Source organism: Neomonachus schauinslandi, chromosome 10 (assembly GCF_002201575.2).
Source record: "Neomonachus schauinslandi chromosome 10, ASM220157v2, whole genome shotgun sequence".
In the NCBI taxonomy this organism is placed as follows: Eukaryota; Metazoa; Chordata; class Mammalia; order Carnivora; family Phocidae; genus Neomonachus; species Neomonachus schauinslandi.
In genome coordinates, this window is record NC_058412.1 from 108,490,792 (window position 1) to 108,512,332 (window position 21,541).

A 21,541-nucleotide genomic window follows, 5' to 3' on the forward strand; every position below is an offset into this window, starting at 1 on the left:
CGCAGCCAGTCCCGTCCCCGGACCCCCGTGCGCCCCGGCGGACTCCGAGTCCCACTCGGCTCTTGCCGCCGCTGGCCACCTCCCCGAAGGGAGCCGACGGGACAGAGCGCCCGGGGCGGCTAACTTACCTCGGGTAGCCACCACCCCGCGACCTGCCGACCTCCGCGGACACTCCGGAACCCTCCCCCACAGAGGGGGGCGCGGCGGGGAGGGGCGGGACCGCGCGGCCATTGGCCAGACGGCGGGGGGTGGGGCTTCGAGGCCCTCCGGAGCCTGGGCAGCGGGGGCGGGCGCATGGCCTTGGCTCAGGGGCCTGGACACGCTGGACCGGCGCTCCGGGACCGACCTAAGGTTCCTACTGGGGCACAGAGGATCAGATTATTTTCTTTCCTTGTTTGTCTCGAGCAACGTCCAGGGGAAATCCAGAATCTGGCTAGAATCCAAGCCTCGGAGTCAGTGGTCGGCTGGGTCCCCATGCTTCCTACGCGAAGCAAATCACTCCTCCCGCCGAGGGTCTTTATGTCGTTTGTACCTGGGTTACCCAGGGCCTGGCACACAGTGAGTGCTCAATAAATATCGGGTGACACGCGAAGTTCACACGGGCGACGCCTAGGGAAGCAGGATCGAGGTGGGAGGAGGCTGGGGAGGTGAGAGCTGGGCAGGGGCGCGACGGTCCTGGATGTGGGGGGTTTTGTTGTTGTTGTTGTTTTGTTGTTGTTGTTTTAAGATTGTACTTATTTATTTGACAGAGAGAGACACAGCGAGAGAGGGAACACAAGCAGGGGAAGTGGGACAGGGAGAAGCAGACTCCCTGCAGAGCAGGGAGCCCTACGCTGGGCTCTGATCCCAGGACGCGGGAGATCATGACCTGAGCCAAAGGCAGACGCCCAAGGACTGAGCCACCCAGGCGCCCCCTGGGTGTGGGTCTTGAGTGCTGTGTGGGAAAGGCTTCTCTGCCCAAGGGTCTGGGGTAGGCACCTTCCCACACTGCTTGCCAACTGTCTGGCCCTTCCTCTGCTTGGGGCAGAAACCAGCAACTATTGAGCCCCCACTGTGTTCCAGGTACAGGCTTAAAGTCATATAGCTTAGAGCCCACTAAATACTCTCACAATAACCAGGTCGAGGTTTATTTTTCCTGGTTTTAAGAGAGATTAAAAGAATCAGAAAATGGCAGTTCTTACTAAACTGGTGGTGTGGAGTGTGGTGACTGGCTTCCAAATGCAGTTATCACCCTTGTCTCTACCCTTGTATTAAAAAAAAAAATGCATCTTCCTCAAAAATACAGTGAGATACTATCTTAGTCCATTTGGGCTGCTATAACAAAAAAACCATACACTGGGAGGCTCAGACAACAAGCACTTACCAGTTCTGGAAGCTGGGAAGTCCAAGATCAAGGTGCCAGCAGATTTGGTGTCTCATAGGGGCTCACTTGCTGCTTCAGAGACACAGTCTTCTTGCTGTGTTCTCACGTGGTGGAAGGAGCAAGGGAGCTCTCTGGGGGTCTCTTTTAAAAGAGCACTAATTCTATTCATGAGCGCTAAACCCTTATGACCCAAATCACCTCCCAAAGATACCACCCCCAAATACCATCACATTGGGGATTGGGTTTCAAAATATGTATGGGGGGGGACATAAACATTTGGTCTATAGCAGATATAAACCTTTAGGATGGCTATTATAAAACCAACAAACAAGAAAATAACAAGCATTGGCAAGGATGTGGAGAAACTGGAATCCGTGTATGTTACTTGTACATTCCCCAACTGAAACTCTCTACCCATTAAACACTAACTCTCAGGGCGCCTGGGTGGCTCAGTTGGTTGAGCGTCTGCCTTTGGCTCGGGTCGTGGTCTTGGGGTCCTGGGATCGAGCTCCGCCTGGGGTCTCCCCTGCTCGGCTGGGAGTCTGCTTCTCCCTCTGCCTCTGCCTATCGCTCCCTCTGCTTGTGCTTTCTCTGTCCCTCTCTTTCTCTCTCTCAAATAAGTAAATAAAATCTAAACAAAAACAAAAACAAAACCCAAATGTGGGACACTCAACAGGTGTCTAGTTCAATACAGTAGCCACTTTGCACGGTAGCCATTTCCCACAAATTAAATACCATGTAAAACTCAGTTCCTCAGCCCCACGAGCCACGTTTCAAATGCTATTTTTATATGGCTAATGGCTGCCATAGTGTACAGCACAGATACTGTGCATTTCTATCACTGCAGAAAATTCTATTGGAGAGTTTTTTAAAAAGGTACACTGGACAGCACTGATTTACAGAATAACTCTCCAAAAATGTCAAGGAAAGACTGAGGAACTATTCCTGATTAAACCAGAATAAAGAGATAGAACAACTGAAAGCAATGGGAGATCCTGAATTGGACCCTGAAAACAAAAAAAGGACATTGGTGAGACAAATGAGGAAATCCTACTAAGAGTTTGGATTAATTACTAATACTCCATCTGTGTTAATTTTCTGGGTTTGATCATTGTACTATGGTTATGTAAGATGTAAACATTTTATTATTTTGCAACCGTTTTGTAAGTCTGAAATTATTTCAAAATGAAAAATTTTAAAGTAAATTAAATGTAAAATCATCCCTATCTGGCTATTTATATTAATTTACCTTTTACTGTTGACTGCATTCCACCCTATTTCATGAGTAGAGTTCATTTTGGGGGCTTTTGAAGTTTTTATTTAAATTCCATTTAGTTAACATACAGTGTTATATTAGTTTCAAGTATACAATATAGTGATTCAGCACTTCCATAGGTCAGCCAGGGCTCATCACAACAAGTGCACTCCCTAATCCCTATCACTTGTTTCACCCATCTCCCACCCACCTCCTCTCTGGTAACCATCAGTTTGTTCCCTATAGTTAAGAGTCTGTTTCTAGATTTGTCTCTATCTCTCCGTGAGTAGAGTTTATTGATTGCTGTCCAATTATTAGTGGAAGGGCAAGAGAGTGATTTATATCCCAGGTGCACACCCCCACCCCTCCAGTGAGGGCCTGTGGAGTCCCCCTCCATTTTAAAGCTCATAACCAAACAGGTGGCCCAAGTCCCCGAGCCAGTGCTACTCTAGGAGGGCTATAGCTCTTATGTATTGACTCAGCGGCCACCAGCTCACGTTTCCCCCCAGAGAGCAGAGTCAGGCCCAAAGAATAGTGACAGATGGCCCCAAAGGCCCCAAAAAGGGAAATGTTCTCATGTCTGAGTCCCTTCAGGGAACTCTCCAAGACTGAAAAACAAAATATAAGCCCTGCCTTTACAACCTTGTTTCAGATAAGTTTTTAAACTGCTCTTATTTAAACTATTTTATTTTTCACACTGCCAATTTCATTACAAAAAAATTAATATATTTTCAGTAAAGCTGAGGAAAAATTATATGCTTATATAGTTAATATGGGGAAAACCAGAAATGCTTGATGAAGAAAACGAAAATCTGTACTCCTAAGGCTACCTCTCAAGAGAAACTGCTAGTGGGTGCCTGGGTGGCTCAGTTGGTTAAGCGACTGCCTTCGGCTCAGGTCATGATCCTGGAGTCCCTGGATCGAGTCCCGCGTTGGGCTCCCTGCTCAGCAGGGAGCCTGCTTCTCCCTCTGACCCTCCCCCCTCTCATGTGCTCTCTCTCATTCTCTCTCTCTCAAATAAATAAATAAAATCTTTAAAAAAAAAAAAAAGAAACTGCTAGTGATACTCCAGTGTTGTCTTTTCTTTTTTTTTTAAGATTGATTTATTTATCAGAAAGAGAGAGAGACATGAGAGGCTGGGGGTGGGGGGGAGGGAAGGGCAGAGGGAGAAAAAGAATCCCAAGCAGACTCCCTGCTGAGCGCAGAGCCCACAGGGGGCTGGACCCCATGACCCTGAAATCACCACCAGAGCAGAAATCAAGAGTTGGATGCTTAACTGACTGAACCACCCAGGCGCCCCACTCCAGTGTCTTCTTCTAGTATTTCCTTTCCTGCAATACAGGGCCTCTGAGTCCTCCGGCTTCCAGGAGTTATACTTGACCAGCCACTTGAGATCTCTGGACATAACAGGGTCTGGTATAAGCTCACCTTACCTTTCAGTGGTCTCAGGAGAAGAGGGCGTGGCCCGTGTCAGCTTGTGGGTCAGTTCCTGCTGCAGGTGGCTTCTCCGGGGCTCAGTCCCTGTGGTCAGTCAGCATGGCCCTTCATCAGCCTCAGGCCATTGTTTGCTGGGCACCTGCCACTCAGGCACTGCTCTCCTGCCCGTCCTTCCCAAGAACCACTGACGGAAGTTGCTTGGCAACAGACATTTACCTGAAATTTGTGGGAAAACAAGCAAATGAGTGCATGGGCAGGATGTGGCTTCCAAGCTACCAGAGTTCCTAAAATTCACAGACCTCCCCCAATACAGGAGCCGTCCCTTGATCACATCCCTCCATGGCCCCAGCTTTCTGCCACACTGCTGCTGCCGTGCTTGCTTTCAGACCCTCTTGATGTCTCTTGTCCTAGGGCCCCTCCCCTAGGATCTGGAACCAGTGCAGAAAACAGAAACAACTGTAATTATGTTGCGCAAGAAAGGGCTTTGTTTCTTGAAGCATAATTCTGTGAAATGTATCAATCTTAAGTGTGCCACTTGATTTTTACCTAAGTAAACACCTGTGTAACCAGCACCTGGATCAAAATCTAGAATATTTCTGTCTCTCCAGAAAGTTCCCTTGCACCCCTCTATCGATCTTAACCCCAATTCATTATTCTTATTCCAACATCACAGTTTAGTTTTTGCCTGTTCCTGAATTTAATATAAACGAAATCAAATAATACATGCTGTTTTGTGTCTAGCATCTTTCACCCAGCTTTTTTTTTTTTTTTTTAGTAATCTCTACCCCTAATGGGGTACTCGAACTCAGATTTGCATGCTCCACTGACTGAGCCAGCCAGGCACCCCTACTCAACATGTTTTTGACATTTGTCTGTTGTTGCATGTATCAGGAATTTGTTCTTCCGTTGCTGTTTAGTATCCTATTATATGAATATATCACAATTTGTTTATTCGTTCTATTTTCTACGGAATATTTGGCCTTTCTCGGGTTTGGGCTACTAGCAATAAAGCTGCTATGAACATTCACGTATAAATCTTTTTCTGGAGTTAAGCCCTCATTTAAAAATTGCTGGATAGGGCGCCTGGGTGGCTCAGTTGGTTAAGCGACTGCCTTCGGCTCAGGTCATGATCCTGGAGTCCCTGGATCGAGTCCCGCATCGGGCTCCCTGCTCGGCAGGGAGCCTGCTTCTCCCTCTGACCCTCCCCCCTCTCATGTACTCGCTCTCTCTCATTCTCTCTCTCAAATAAATAAAATCTTTAAAAAAAAATAAAAAAAAAATTGCTGAACGATAGGGTACGTTTAGCTTTATTAGAAGCTTCCAGGAGCGCCTGGCTGGTTCAGTTGGTAGAGCATGTGACTCTTGGTCTCAAGGTCGTGAGTTCAAGCCCCACATTGGGCATGGAGCCTACTTAAAAAAAAAAAAAAAAAAAGCTTCCAAGCAATTCCCCAAAAGTGGTTGCATCACTTTACACTCCCATCAGCGGTATACTGATGGTTTCAGGTGATTCAGTTCAATCCTCTACTTCACCAACATTTAACGTGGTCAGTTTTTTTCCCCACAGGAAGGAATTTAATACAGAGAATTCGTTTGTTTCAAAATTGGAGGGGGGGGGTGCTGCAGGCAGCAAGAGGCTGCCAAGGGAGTAAGAGCACATCATCATAACCACAGTCAGAAGTGAGGAGGCCCCTGCTGCCATCCCCAGCTCCACCCAGCTCTGTCTCAATGTCTAGTCAATGCAGGAATGCCAAGTCTGGCTGCTGAGACTGGCTCTAGACCCTCACATATTTGTGTCCTTGCTCTCAGCAGAAGTGGCAGCAGGAAGATGGCCTCCACCCCCCCCAAATCTCTGATGGGGCATCTAATTGTCAGATCTCACTTTAAATATATATTTGTAGTTCTGTGCACATTTATATATTTATATATTTAAAGATTGATTTATTTGAGAGGGAGCATGTGAGGAGGAGGAGGGGCAGAGAGAGAGAATCCCAAGCAGATTCCCTGCTGAGCACAAAGCCCAACGGGGGACTTGGTCCCATGACCCATGGGATCATGACCTGAGCCCAAATCACGAGTTTGACGCCCAACTGACTGAGCCACCCAGGCACCCCTCATTTTGTATTCTTAATTCTAGCTGCAAAGGTGTCTAGTAAGTGTATTTTTCCACTTTCCAGCCTCTGCAGAATATAGGAGAGCACCCTGTAAGGAGGTAGCGGGGGAGCTGGTTTTTATCAATTGGCTTTTGCTGAGTAAAAAAGCTATCCCAAAATGTAACTGACTAAAATAGCAACCATTGGGGGCGCCTGGGTGGCTCAGTTGGTTAAGCGACTGCTTTCGGCTCAGGTCATGATCCTGGAGTCCCTGGATCGAGTCCCGCATCGGGCTCCCTGCTCGGCAGGGAGCCTGCTTCTCCCTCTGACCCTCCCCCCCTCTCATGTGCTCTCTCTCTCATTCTCTCTGTCTCAAATAAATAAATAAAATCTTTTAAAAAAATTAAAAAATAAAAAAAATAGCAACCATTGGGCGCCTGGGTGGCTCAGTCCATTGTCTGCCTTCGGCTCAGGTCATGATCCCAGGGTCCTGGGATCGAGTCCCGCATTGGGCTCCCTGCTCAGCGGGGAGACTGCTTCTCCCTCTACCATTCCCCCCTGCTTGTGCTCTCTCTCTCTCAAATAAATAAAATCTGTAATAAATAAATTAATTAATAAATAAAATAGCAACCATTTATTTAGCTCACAATTCTGCAGATTGGTGATTTGGTACTGGGCTTAGCTAGGCAGTTCTCATCTTAGTTGTTGGGCTCACTCATGCTGGTTACCAAATCTGTTGGGAACTGACTGGCCGAAGATGGGCTCAGCTGGGATGGATCACCGCTGTTCATGTGATCTCTCACTCTCCAGCAGGCCAACCTAGGCTTGTTTTCATGATGGCTGGGCAGCTTTCCAAGACAGAGCTCCAAATGCTCTTTAGGCCTCAGCTCCAATATAGCACATCATTCCTGCCACATTCTGCTGGCTGAAGCTAGACACTAAGGCTGGCCCAGATTCAGGGGCAGTGGGAACAGATTTCCACCTCTTCCAGAACGTGATGTGAGGCCACAGTCCAAGGGTGTGAATAAAGGGTGGAATGAGAAGTCAGGGCAATCAACTGCACTAGCCCACGACACCCACCATACCCCCCACTCCTGGAACCAGCCAGCAAATCCCAAGTACCCTCTTTCTTTTCAACAAGCAACAAGATTCCCTGACTCTTACCTTCTCTGTTCCTTTATTTTGTCCTGTTTCCCAGGTTCCTTTATTTTCCAGATCTTCAAATTAATGTTTAATGTAAGCAGTATCTTTACTTTCTGAGAACTCATTCTCTGTTGTTCCATAAGGCAAACCTTATGGATGTGAGATCTTCTTGAATCTAATTACTGAGAATAGTAATTAGAGAGGCTTAAAAAAAATTTTTTTTTCTACTGTTCCCTGCATGGTTTTCCTCTAAAGCCATTTTTTTGCTGTTTGCTTAGTTTCTTTTTTGCGTTGGCAGTCTTTCCTCTAATGTCTGGTGAACATTGTTTGCATTAAGAATAAGGCAATAAGGGGCACCTGGGTGGTTCAGTCATTAAGTGTCTGTCTTCGGCTCAGGTCATGGTCCCAGGGTCCTGGGATCGAGTCCCGAGTCAGGCTCCCTGTTCAGCAAGAAGGCTGCTTCTCCCTCTCCCACTCCCCCTGCTTGTGTTCCCTCTCTTGCTATCTCTGTCAAATAAATAAAATCTTTAAAAAAAAAATGAGGCAATGAAAAGCACCGGGAAGTTCTGTGCACATCCCCTGGCTGGCTTCCTTCTGGGGCAGCCAGATGGGGACTGGCCTGTACAAGAGGCCCTGTAGGCCAGAACACAAGGGTCTCATCTCATGTATAAGGCTCTTCTGTTTCTTTAGAGCATGGGTGTTCAACCTGGTTCAGGCCAATGACTCCTTGGATTGTCTGGTAAAGTCCGGAAGCCAGAGTAGTGTTTTTAACGGAATTTAAAAATACATAGGATTACCCAAAAATCCCAATTATACTGAAATACAGTCATTGAACTATTACACATTTCCTCTTTCTCAGTGGGCACCCAGGGCTCTTTCTGTTGGTGGGATTCTGTATCTCCTGACAGCTACACATATTTAAAGTGTACAATCTGATGAGATTTGACATACGTGTACACCTGCCAAACCATCATCACAATCAAGATAATGAACATACCCATCATCCCCCAGTTCCAAAACTGCCTTTTGTAATTTCCTTCCTTTTTAAATGTTGGCCACAAGCGACAATGGTATCAGCAGAATCTGAGACGTGGTCACTAAAAGAAATGATGGATGTTTTCGTATCACGAGGAGATACCTCAGATTATCATTTATGCATAATGCCACTTAAATATCTTATTTAATGAAACAAACATTTGTCAAGGGGTTTTAATGTCCTTTTACTTTTGATCAAGTATCCACCCCAAGCAATCCCCAGAGAGTAAATGCTGGGCTGCTAACTCTAGCTGAAGGCAGAATCTTTGCTGGGCCAAGGATTTCTGGGCCCTCAAGCTGCTGTGGCCTGCATCATTGGGGTGGACATAGAAGGTGTTACTCTGACCACTGCCAGGCTTCATAAACCCAGGCGATTCTTTCAGGCAAAGGAGGAGTTCTGGCCACTCTTTTACTCACCTTTCCCTGGGGCAGAAATCATAGGCCTGTGCTAACACCCAAACAAAACGCTCATCTCTTTGAGTACACTGAAGGGAAAGATCATTCCTTCCCTTTAACAGCAATGTAGAAAGCAACCCAGCCTAAGTTCTGAAACCAGGAGCTCGTAGCAGGATACTTGGAAATGCTACATCACTGCTCCCTTTGCTGTAACAAGCAGCTTATCATCTGGGAAAGGGACGAGTGGTCCTGGGTGTACCATCCTTGAGAGATAACAGAGGCAGTGTGTTGTTTCTATCTGCTTCCCAGGAGAAAGAAGTTGTTACATGGTGATGTTGCAGAGTCCCTGGCCCCAAGGGTCTCCTATAAAACACCTACTCGTTCATCCATTCATCCATTCATTTGTTTAATATATTTTGGGTGCCTGTTATGTGCCAGGTGCTACGTTTAATTGTGAAAAACAAGAGACACAATGTGAATCTTCCTGGATGGAGGTCACAGCCTGATGGGAAAAAGAAACATTAAACTAAGTAACACACAAATAAACATATGTAATGGGGGAGGGTGGAGAAAACTGATAAAAAGTTAGAACAGCTATATCTGCTTTTTAAGGGGTATATATAATTCATGTCTGGAAGGATAGCTCTTTCTATGGTCCCCTCCAGCCTACAAACATTAGTGGGGAAGGGATTCTTGCTTGAGAATTTAATCATGTCCTGTAAGAGTTTGTGAGTTCAAAGCAGGATTGAAAATGTGCTTTGAGTTGCTGCAGATGGAGACCCAGAACAGTCCTTTTCTCTTTTTCAAGTGGGCATAGGTATGTCATCAACAGGCAGGCCTGGAGCCAAGCTGAGTAGGGGATGAGGCCCTACTCTGCTCAGTATGAACAGGACAGGGGGGAATGAACACGAATGAAACAAGGCTACTAAGCAGAGAGTGCGCAGAAGGAAGCATGGGGAGATACTACTTAATGGGCGCATGGTTTCAGCTTCACATGATGAAAACATGCTAGAAACAATGTTCTGACTGTTAGTGACTTAATGCCACTAAACTGTACACTTAAAAATGATTAAAATGGTCAATTTTATGTTACATGTATTTTATGATAAAAAGAAAGAAAACCAATTTTTAATAAAAAAGAAAGAAGGGAGCAGCCTGAAAGTTGATGGGAGGCTGAGGCTCCAGCAGGAGCTAGGAGTAAGAAGACCCCTTTGGAGGGGAATGGTCTAGATATTCAGAGAATAGGAATGTCTAACAATCAATCTTAAGTTTTTTGCCCTAGGACCAACTCACAACCACTGACTGAAGGGAATGGCAGACAAACATCCACAGCCCCTGACCCCTCCCCTGAGGTCATTCAGAGGTGACTGTTGTATTACAGGTCCCCAGAGGCATGAAGCACCCTACCCACCCTTGATAATGTACTTGTATGGATTGCCTCCCCTTCCAGTGCTTCCTGGGATCACCTCCCACGTAAACTGCTTGTACCTAATCCTTATCTCAGACTCTGCTTCTCAGAAATCCAAACCAACCCACCACATTTTGGTATAGAAAACAAGTGCTACCATCCAAAGGAGGCACACACGGAGACAGGGGTGATGTGGGGCACGAGAGGTGGAAACCTCCCAAGATGCTTCTTGGGGGCATCTCTGGACCATGAAGGCTTGGGTACCCAGCTCAGGGCCATATAAAGAGGCAAGTACTCATCAAAGCAAATATGCATTAGCCAAACTTACAGAAACAGGAGCATGAAATCATACAATCAGTGCTTTTAATTCAAAACGAGAAAGACAACTTCATCCTGGCCAGACCTCTTGCACCCACCTGACGGTACCTTCTCTCCCTGCAGACGAAGGAAACCTGTGATTATCTCAAAGCTGCCTGGTGGGCAAGGGCTGCGCCCAAAATGAGCTACAGAATCCCCCTGCTGAATGAATGACATGTTTGGGAACTACGGTGGGGCTGGACACCGAACAGGCCCTCACTGACAAAATCCTTGTTGATAACGTTGCCTAAGTGGGTGCAAAGGCTGCAGCCAGCTCCCCCACCCTGGGAGTCTCAGATTCCCTTTGCACTGCCATGACTGTGGGCTTGGAAGGAGAAAGTGGGCTGAGTTCCACTCCTCATGCTCCAACACTAGCAACTGCTGGACTGTTTTTGGGGCTGGCTGCCGGAGATGGGAGAAACCGGGGTCAAGGACAGGTGGGGCTGGCCCACTGCAGCAGTATGAATGAGTCACATGGCACCTCCAGGCACAAGATGTTCTGGGATTCCTCCCCACCACCCTTCGCCCAGCCCCCTTTCCTGCCAGCTTGTGGTGTCCACTTGTCCTGGGTGTGGTACCACACCTAGGCTGGGAGCAGGCTGGGAAGGAGGCCGATGCCAAGCTTCACCTGGCTGTGTGTGTGTCCATCCATCCCTGTCCTCCCTCCTTGCCCTCTCAGGAAGTCCTATCCCAGGGAGTGGTTAGCGGGGCCACGCAGCACTGAATTCCTTCTCCAGACCCTGGACAAACTGGTCATTAAGGAAGAGCAGTTGACCATGGGGCAGGAAGCGGGCAAGGATGCCCTCAATGCGATCAGCCCGAAGCAGGAGGTTGGTGCTGGGGGTCAGCAGCCGGAGGTGGTCGAGGAGGAGGCGTGCCAGCAGCCGGAGTGTGCCCTCAGCCAGTAGCAGGTTCTCGTGGGCATCCAGCACCAGGGCGAAGCCTAATGAGAGCACACCCAGCCATACCACTGTCCGAGGCTCCTGGAAAGGGTCCCCTGCTGCCAGGCGGAAGGCCCCAAGGGGGGCTTCATGCAGGGGCACTGGCTCATCTGAGGACTGAGGCTGCAGGTCCATGAGGGTCCGGCCAGATGCCTGCTGCTGCAGCCGGCACATGGATTCCACCTGCCTGGAGAGAGTGGGTGGGTCACTGACTTCTGTCATCCTCATGACCACCCTCAGAACTGCTATTAACTCCATTATCTCAGATGTAGAAACTGAGCCCCAGAGAGACTATAAGACCACAGAGCAGAAGCATGAGCCATGACAGGAATCCAGGCTCCTGCCTCCAGGCCCTGAACCCTTTCACTCCATGTGTTCATGAGAAGGCAGGTTTTGAACACAGACCCTTGGGCCAGGGAAGGGCACCAGGGGAAAAAGACCCCGCCCTCACCAGCTTCACAGAGGCCTCCCTAACATAAAGAAAAGCAAGCCATGAGAAGTAAAAGCCATGTTCAGCTGGGCTGTCCAACCTCTCCACCCCAATTCCCACCCTGCAACCCAATCCAAACAAAAAAGACTTTCCACTTGGCCATTTAGGCTTTTGAAATCACACTCTGATCCCTCCTGAATCATCTTCTAATTTGGGCTGTGCACAGGCTGGTTTTAAAGGCCTTTGGTTTTCTGTGCCATGGGAGGGGGGTGGAGACCCAGAGGAAAAAAGGGACGGCAAAAGACTAGCACAGGGCTGCCCCAGAATGTTAATCCCCTGCCCGCCCCCCCCCCCCCCCCAACCAGCCACAGAATGCAGAGAGGCAAAGAGATTCTGGAACTTGCTGGCTCCATCTGGGTCTGGGATGGGAAGGTCCAAGGCCAGCCACCACATCTGAAACAGTGTTTCCCAAACTATTCTCTGTGGATCCCAGGCTTTCAGGAGGCTCTGGGCTCAGAGCTCCCATGTACCACATTCTCTCTCCTCCTTAGGGATTCATAAAACCTACACATATACTAACAGCCCTGAGAAGTCCTGCACTGCAAAGCATGCTTAATCTGTTCCAAGGTTTGCCTGCCTACACTCAAATCCCAGCTCTGCCATGTTCTAGCTGCAAAACCTTGGGCAGGTTAAGTTCCTGTGCCGGTACCTCAGTTTATCTGTAAGGTGGGGATAATAACTGTATCTATCTCAATAGACTGTTAAAAGAATTAATGAGTTCATATACATGAAATGCTCAGAACACTTAGCACATATGTATAAGCTCAATTAATGCTAGCTATAATTGTAATGATGATGACAATAGCATTATTATTTCTTTAACCCCTTCTCACATAGTTCTGAACAACTGTGGATGATTGTGGAAACACTACTCAAACTTTCTGCTTTTTAGTCTGATTCTCTGTACCCCCCCCCCCACACACACACAAAACCTGTCACAATCAGACATGTGTTCAACGAAGGCCTGTGTTACCTGGCCACAGCCAAAATCTGCTCCTTTCGGAGGAGCCTGTCCCGCTCAGCACCATGTGGTCGTGGGTCATCGGGTGAATTCTCGGCACCAAAGACGCAGGAGTAGAGCACTCGGCAAAGGCCCGTGTCCTGGGCCTGTGGAGCCCGCAAGGTGTGGATGAGGAAAGCGTGGACCATGGCTCCGGGTGGGCACTACAGGGAAGCCAGAGACCTCGGTGAGATGAGTGTGAAAGCCCAGCAGCGCAGGCAACCACAAAACCTGGGAGCATGTCCGGAGGCTGCTGTGGTTGGTCACTGGTCCCCCTCCACCACCCAAGACGCACTCCCTGCCTCTGAATAATGGCGTCTGGTCCCCAGCACTTCTGTCCACAACAGAGTCAAAGGGTGAAGATATCTCCGGCAACCCCAAACCCGGTTCTACAAAACAAATGGCCAGGAATCTTCAAAAGTGTCAAAGTCATGAGAGTCAAGGGACGCCGGGGAGCTGCTCCAGACTGACTGAGACTAAGGACAGGGCAGCTGAACGCACCTGTGATGGGGTCCCCAGCCAAGAAAAGGGTAGTTTCAACATACAGCATTATTAGGACAACTGGAAACATTTTAGGTAATAGTCTTGATCAGTGTTACCTGATTCTGGATGTAGGAGAATGTCCTCGTTTTTAGAAAATACACACTGAAGTACCTCTAAATACACAGGTGAAGCGGCATCGTAGCTGCGGCTAACTTAATTATCAAAGGGTGTAAGGCAGTTCTTTATAAGAAAACTCCTTAAGTTTTCTACAAGTTTCAGATTACTTAAAAATAAAGTCTACTAAATAACGATACTACTCCTAACAGTAGCGTCCGCCTGGCTCAGTTGCCGGCCCGGGGTGGGGAGGCAGCGGGGCAAACAGGGAGCAAATATCCGGATCTGTAATTAAGGGTAAGTAGACCGTCCGTTTAATTTGGTCAGGCACGGAAGGTTCGCGAAGGCGCTTTGAAACCGGCAGCCCGCTGACCCGGGGCTGACCTCCGGTGACCCTCCAGCCTCACTAAGAGCGCGTCATCAGCCTTCGCCACCGTCTCCCCCCCCTCACGAGAAATGGTAGCGACCAAAACCCTCACGTCACTGCCTCGCGCCAGCCAGCGGCGCAGTGCATTTAGGGAGTTGTAGTTCCTTGCTCCAGTCAAACAGACCTAAGCAGAGCACCCCGCCCTGAGTGTGCTGCCCCTTCAGCCCCGGGGCCGCTGTCCTCCTGGCGTCATACCCTTCCTTTCCTGCCCGCGGACTTTTGCTAACAGGCCGCTCCACTCCGCAGCAGGAGAGCAATGGCGGCTGCGCGGCTCCCGGGCGCCTGCGCACACCAGTCGCGGGCGCGCGCACCAGCTGACGCGCGCATGGGGGGCGAGGGCGAGGCCCCCACGTCGGGTCACGTCAATTGTACTCTTCCGGGAGTGGGGAGGGGTGGTATTCTGACGCCTGGACCCCCGGCACGGGCGGCTTTCGCCTTCCGACCAAAGACCCCTTGCTTCGAGCTCCCAGCGGGGCCCCGCGGGCTATTCCCAGACCCGGCGTTAGGGGTCCCGCTCGGAGGCCTGAACCAGCCTCGCCCCAGGCCACCGCCCCCGGCGACCGCGAGGGGGCGCAGCGGCCCGGCGTGTGAACCTTCCGGAAAAGGCCGGGGGTGGGGCCGAGGCTCGTGGGGCCTAAAAGTGCAGGGCCCGTTCTTGAACTGGCCAGTATGCGTGAGAGTCACTGGGGTGCCTGTTAAAATGCAGATGCCTGGGCTTTACTTGTGGAAATTGTGACTTTAGGGGAAAGATGCATGTTTAGGCAGTTGGTGGGGGAGGGTTTGGGGTCGTGGATTCCCGCACTGGGTTAAGACCAGGCTTCGTTTTGGAGTAGAACGATTAAAATTTGAACCCACCCCTGTCACCAGCCGTGTGTCCCTGGCAGGTGAGTTACTTCGTTGGGCCCAGTGAAGCCCCATAGGGTTTAGCAGGCTGACCAATTTTTCCTTTCATATTCCCGCTTCTGACAAGGTGACCCCTCTTTGAGGGAGGCCATCAAAAGTATAGTGAAGAGACTTACTTAAGACTGAAAGGGGCACTGCCAGGCACCAGCCTCCAGAGGCAAGCGGTGGGATAATAGCCCCAATTAGAGGCTCAGCCCAGAGGTGTCTGGGGCCCTGCAAGGTCTGTCCTGAGCCTCACTGCCTACCTTCTCTTTTACCTCTTGGCGTGTGAACGTTTCAAGATTCCCAGTGTTCTGTGCCTCAGAGCCTCCACACTGGCTGTTCCCTCAGCCTGGAATGCCCTTTCCTACCCTTCGTTTGCCCTTCAAAATGTGCTCAGACCAAAACTTAGGGGAAACCTTCTTGCCTGGACTGCCCATTAGCATTCAGTTGCCCCCTTTGCACACATTGTTGAGGGTCTGCCTGTGGTGGTGTTTCCCATGGAGCATACCCAGGCTATGGTACTCATCCTCCTTCCCCAGGGCCATTTCTTCTTGGTGACTAAGAAATGAAGGGCAGGGCAGCTGAGGCAGGAACCCTGGAGCCAGGACCCTTCCAAGGGCAGGGCATGTATTCTGGGCCCCTCTAACCATAGGACGTGGGCAGGGGGACACTGAAGGAAGGCTAGAGGAGGTGGCCAGTGGGTGGACCAGGGCATGTGGGCATTTTGACCACAGGTACAACACATACATATATTTGTAGATGGGAGGGGCAGGCCCAGGGACGGTGTGGGGACTCAGTCACAAGGCTGGGGGTCATGTCATGTTGGCTCAGTTCCTGGTTCCTGGTCCCTATCACTCTCAGCCAGAACCCGAGTCTGCTAGCTGATTACAGCAGAGAGCTGGCAGAGGGCTCTGGTTGCTTGGGGCCACCTGGCATCTGGAACACAGTATTCTAGCCTTTGTCCACTCCTTGGGCAGTGAATCCACTCCAAGTCCCAGGCCACTGAGGGGCTGGCTGGCCTTGTGTGAGGTATGTGAAGGAGACAGCAGTGAGAAGCTAACCTGAGCCACTACCGTGGAGGGCTGTGGAAGACCCAGATGGAGGTGGTGTCCTGATAAATAGCAGAGCAGAGTCAGGTGCCATTCCTGACTTTTTGCAGCCCTCAGCCAACCTGTGCCTTCCAGGTCAAAAGCTCTGTGCTGAGGACAGCAAGGCAGGAAGGAACCTGGGTCCCCCAAGATGCTGCAGAGCCTTCTTGCTGAGGGAAGAGCACACATGTTGACTTTGCTAAACAGCTGTGTGCGGTTGCTGTGACCTACAGACTAATTCATTCCTAAGTGAGGCAGCATGTGAAGAGGTCAGGGTGTTGCCTGGCATGCGGTAGGCACTCAGTAAGTCAATAAATGTTGACAACCATTAATACAGAGGCAGGATAGGAAAAGGTGTCAGAGAGTTGTGGTTAGCACTGGAAAGCAAGTGGAGCCTTCTGGTCTGATGGGAGTCCCGGTGCTTCCTGGAGTTATCAGACCTGCCCTGAAGACAAAATGGAACAGTCTGAGTGTGATGGAGGTAGCAGGTGTTGCATGTTCTTGTGTGAGGCTTTCATAGTGGTTACCCTATAGATTGCGGCCGGCCAGGCATACAGTGGGTCCAGACATAGGTTTGTGGGATATGGACAGAGAGAGAGAGAGGTAGAGACAGAAACTGAGTAGAGAAGGAAGAAAAGTAAAACAAAGCACTACAAAAAAAAATTAGAGGAGCTGGAAGCAAGTAGCTGGATTTAAGGCCTGGCCAACCTGTCTAGAAGTGGCTGGGGACCACACCTTCCTGTCATTTCCCCTCCCCTCCCTCTGGCTGTGGACAGAGGTGCCCATCACCCCACTCCCCAGCCGTGCTTTTCTCAGGGGTCCTCTGAATTGGGGTGGGCGGCTGGTATGCCTACAGCCTCTTGCATTGGCCCCTTCCCCAGACTCCTACCCTCCACAGCTGTCTGCCCACGTCAGATCGAGGCCTACCCCACAATGCCCCTTTTCCAGTACCCCTTGGTGCTCACCAATGCGATGTGTGCACAGTGACTGACACTGATTCAATTTGGAAAGCAGGTTCCATTCCCCAACTACCCAAGCCACAGCAGTGTCCTGAATCGCTGGTGGGCAGTCTGGCTTGGGAAGTTCTCCTGCTTCTCCTGGACATCAGGACCAACCCCCAGGTCCTGCTTACACACCTCCAAGGACAGGGAGCTCACTCCTTGGAGACAGCCCCATTAGTTTTTGACAGCTGGAAACCCTTATTGATGATCTTTACAGACCTTGGGTCCTCAGGCCAGACTAGTCGAGCAACCACCTTCTTCTGGATGTGGGGAGGGCAGTTGGGTGGAATCTGTCAGCTCCAGGCAGTGGATTTTTTGAATGACTCCCTGATTAGGATGTCTAGCCATTTCTTAAAGAGTAGAGCAGTAAACTAAGAAGAAAGGATCTGCTTTTTTGAGAATCCCGGCAGGCTGAGATTAGGTTGCCCTAGAATAAAAGGGACCAAAGTCAGACAAGCCTTGTCCTTTCGTACCCCTCCTCCTCCCTAGGCCACCTCAGAGATGGCATTGCCCTGTGCGGCAGCACCCCACCAGGCACACAGATGGCTTCCTCCTCTGTCTCCACCACATCCCCTTCCACAGCTTCCTAACTGCTACCCGGACTGGTGCAGTAGGCCACCAGCCTACACACAACAGCTGGGCTTTTCTCCTGCAACCCATCACCCAGGCTTGCCCATGTGCAGAAAGGGAGGAAACCCTCAGCCTGGACCCCTCTCTTTTAATCGTCTCCAGGCTCCTCCTTTTTACTTGTCTGATCTTGTAATCCTCACACTGGCCCTAAGTCATAACAGCTCTAGCAGACTCTTGTACGGCACTTGCTGTAGACAGACTCTGTTCTGAATGCTTTACATACACTAACTCTTTTGATCCAAACCGCAAGGGGCTTTGAAGGAGGGGCTTTACAATCCCCATTTTACAGATGTGGAAATTGAGGCACAGGGAGATCAAGTAACTTTCCTGATGTTATACATGTGCTAAGGGAGGTGTGCATGTCAATAGATTTTAGGCTGCCTCCTCCCTTCCCCTGGTGTGTCCCCTTCTCCCTTGTCCCCTCACAGTCACCCCAGGGGCTGGCTCAGGCCCTGCTCCCAGCTCCAGAAGGCCATAAGCCTCCTCCAACCCCAGCCCTTCTTACCTTCTACAACCCAACCCTGGGAGCTCCATCCCACCCTCAGGGAGCCCCGGGGCCCCATGGAAGCTGTCTTGGCTGGGTTCCAGGAGGATGAGGGCATATGTGATTCGTCCTTTCAAACAGCCGCGCTTCCTTCAGGGCTGACAGCCAGGAGGCCCCACGAGGCGGCTCAAGCCCAGCCACGTGAGGCTCCCTCCCCTCCCGCTGCCCCAGGCCCCGCTGACTCAGAGCCTCACAGCCACCCCCTCCCAGGGGCGTGTGCGGGTGCAGGCTAGGTGGGGCAGGGGCAGCCCCTGGCACCCCACAAATCCCTGTGTGGGTTGGGTGGGAATGCTTCTTACCTTCTGTCCCATAACCAGCTGTCTTCTCTGAACAATGAGCTGTGAACAAGTCCACATCCTGCAGTGTTCTCTCAAGGCATGACTCCTGGCGGTAGACCAGCAACTTCTCCATCATTATTACTCAACTTCCCTCTCCTGATTTTTTCCAGATTCCACAAGGCCGTGGACCTCCCTGTCTAAACAGCCCTCCTTTCTGCACCAACAGTTTTCTCACCTCTGGAAAGTGGGTGCCTCTGTGTTCAATTCCAAGGATGAAGACTGTTTAGAAATCCCAAGTTTTCTAGAAGGCTGTGAGCTGTTGTCAGTGGATGGATTCAAGCCAATGACATCCAGCCAATTAACTCCAAAGAGTCACTTTAACTTTTTAAAGAATCTGACTTGAGGAAAAACTGAAGACTAAGATTTCCATATAGGAGAGTCAGAAAACAAGCTGGGTTTATAATGCTTGAACCCTTGCCTCTGCCACCCCATAGCGTGTAGGTTCAGCACTGAAGAGAGCTCTTTGCTACATACAACAATCGGATTCTCTGGCTAAGAGAAATTAAAACCTGCCAATTTTGCTGAGCATATGGAGCAACTAGAGCTCTCAGACTCTGCTGGTGGGAAGGTAACATTATAGCAACCACGGGGAAAACGCTAAAGCTGAGGGAACACACCGCGACCCAGCAGTTCCACTCCTGGGTATATTCCTAGTACCCTTTGAAATCATCCCAAGTAATCTGTCGAGGGCAGAATGAAAATGCTCTAAATCCTGATTGTGGTGGTGGTTACACAACTGCATGCATTTGTTAAAACTCACAGAACAGAATCGTACACTCAAATCGGTGAATTTGACTGCATATAAATTATATCTTAATTTTTTTAATGTGAAAACCAGAAGAAAAGAAATGTAGAATGAATAATTCAATTTAGGAGTATATCTATATGGTGGGATATTATACAGCAATGAACAGGAACAAACCCCCTGCAGAAGGAAACATAAATGAATCTCAAAATGATGCTGAAAGAAGCCAGACATAATGGACACCTGGGTGGCTCAGTCGGTTAAGCGGCTGTCTTCGGCTCAGGTCATGATCCCAGGGTCCTGGGATCGAGGCCCACATTGGGCTCCTTGCTCAGCAGGGAGCCTGCTTCTCCCTCTCCCGCTTCCCCTGCTTGTGTGCTCTCTCTCTGTCAAATAAATAAATAAAATGTTAAAACAAAAAAGAAGCCAGACATAAGAGTATGAACTGTAGGATTTCTTGTGGACAAAGCTCAAGAACAGGAGAAATGACACCGTGATAGAGGTCAGAACAGTGGGGACCCTTGGAGTGCAGGCAATGGGGAGGGAGCATGACAGACCCTCCTGGGATTCTAGAAAGGTCCTGTATCTTGAGCTATGTGGTGGTTCCTTGGGTCTGTGCTCTATGCTTAAGATGTGTGCCCTTGATGAAATGTTGATTATTCTTCAATTTAAAAACTTTTTTTAGGGACACCTGGGTGGCTCAGTCAGTTAAGTGGCTGCCTTCGGCTCAGGTCATGATCCCAGGGTCCTGGGATCGAGTCCCGCATCGGGCTCCCTGCTCGGGGTGGTGGTGGTGGGAGCTCCCTCTGCCTCTGCCCACCTGCCCCCAGCTTGTGCTCTTTCTATTTCTGACAAATAAATAAAATCTTAAAAATAATCTGTTTTTAAAAACTTATTACAAGTGATCCAGTGAGCAATTCAGATGATGTCCAGACCCCACCAGTGCCCACTGACTTGGCCAGCTCCCCACCTGCGCTTGGCCCCACAAAGCTCTTTAACCATGTAAGCAGGCTGCACCCGGCTGCTCCCAGGCTGGAATTCCTGCCCCGCCCTCGCCCAAGCAAAACAACCTTTAAAACTGGCCAGCAGCCCAGGTTTTTAAACTGCTTCCTTGCCTGATCTGCTCCCCTTTATGAGCATCCAGGAAGAAAGTTACAGCTTCTCTTGCTGGGGGCGAGGAGGAATTGGAACACCTCTGCCCCATCCCCTGAACTTCCCAGGAGTAGATGGGGTCCTGACCTGAGTTGGAGGGGCAAACTTCTGGCATTTCCTTGGACCTTCTCGGGAAAGTTTTGTTTCTTGGCTTAACCAAGACCCTCTCCCTGCCCCCTCCTCATCTTCCCCTGCAAAATGAGCTATATACCTACCTGGTAAGCTGAGGAGACAATATGTATAGTAAGTGTCTGGAACAGTCTAAATGCCCCATGACCACAGCTATGATTCTGATGGTGGGGTACGATGGGGACAGATGTAGCCTCAGATGTCAGCACTGGGCACACAGCCTGGGCATTGTTAGACACTCAGCACCCATTGCTCCCTCCTCCCCATGTGGCCTGATCCTGACCCATGGAGTGGAAATTGGACACCCAGAGCAGAAGCCAGGCAGCTTAACCCCACCCCCTTGGCTGGGACAGAGGCAGGAGGTGAGGAGTGGGAGAATCCCAGGCAGCTGAAATGCTTGCTCGGCTTGTATTTGCTGTGTGACTTGGGGGCAAGCGTATGCCATCTCTGAGCATCCCGCAGCCTTCCTCCTCTGTTGTATGATCAGGAAGGGGGGGGGGAGGGGGCTTCCCGAAACCATGTAAGCAGAGTGGAGCTGGCAAATCTCAGTTGGAGAGTGCCCAGGGCTCTCTCCCTCCCCGTTTCTCCCTGTTCCTTGGGGGTCCACACAGATATTTTTCCTTTTCTGGGGCAAGTCCCCTTACCCAAATAAATGTCCTTGGTATCACCTGCCTGCTTAATGGAGAGGGTTTCTGGAGATTTCAGAGCCCCTCCCTCCCTGAGCAAAGGCCCAGCACCTTCAGACCATCAAAGCCATACCCCAACACCCCCCACCCATTGTGCCCTTGTGGGAGGGGTGTGTGTGTTGCCCGCGGGGGGGGGGGCGGGGGAAGCCCCAGCCTTTGGGCATAAGAATCTTGGGGGGAAAGCTGGAGACAGGGCAAGCATCATTTAGACTCAGCCTAGGAATCTGGAGTCCCTTGTTGCTCTGGTAGGAAATCGCCTCCATTTTCCCATCTGCAAAATGGAGTGAATAATCACTGGCACTGCCTAGTTCAGAAGGTAGATGAACTTTGGCAGAAAGTGGTAATGATGACTGACAGATTGTATGCACTCTGTATCAGACAGTACCTATTTGTACATGGGCAAA

At 50.0% G+C, this 21,541-nt stretch overlaps 1 protein-coding gene across 1 annotated transcript; it reads right to left on the bottom strand.

Annotated features, from left to right (window-relative positions):
- Positions 1–10,598: 10,598 nt before the first annotated feature.
- AP5S1 (adaptor related protein complex 5 subunit sigma 1) lies at positions 10,599–13,709 on the bottom strand. Its single transcript, XM_021689209.1, has 3 exons — positions 13,515–13,709; positions 12,889–13,079; positions 10,599–11,612 (listed from the first exon to the last, which is right to left on the bottom strand). Exons 2-3 carry the CDS (start codon positions 13,062–13,064, stop codon positions 11,186–11,188), a joined length of 603 nt encoding a protein of 200 aa, XP_021544884.1. The 5' UTR covers positions 13,065–13,079; positions 13,515–13,709; the 3' UTR covers positions 10,599–11,185.
- Positions 13,710–21,541: the final 7,832 nt, after the last annotated feature.

What these genes read in the sequence shown, in the direction of transcription:
- AP5S1 (XM_021689209.1), bottom strand. Translation starts at nt 13,064, where the DNA reads ATGGTCCACGCTTTCCTCATCCACACCTTGCGGGCTCCACAGGCCCAG. An exon ending in CAGATTTTGGCTGTGGCCAG is followed by an intron (nt 11,613 to 12,888) that starts GTAACACAGGCC and finishes CACTCTCTCCAG; the next exon opens with GCAGGTGGAATCCATGTGCC.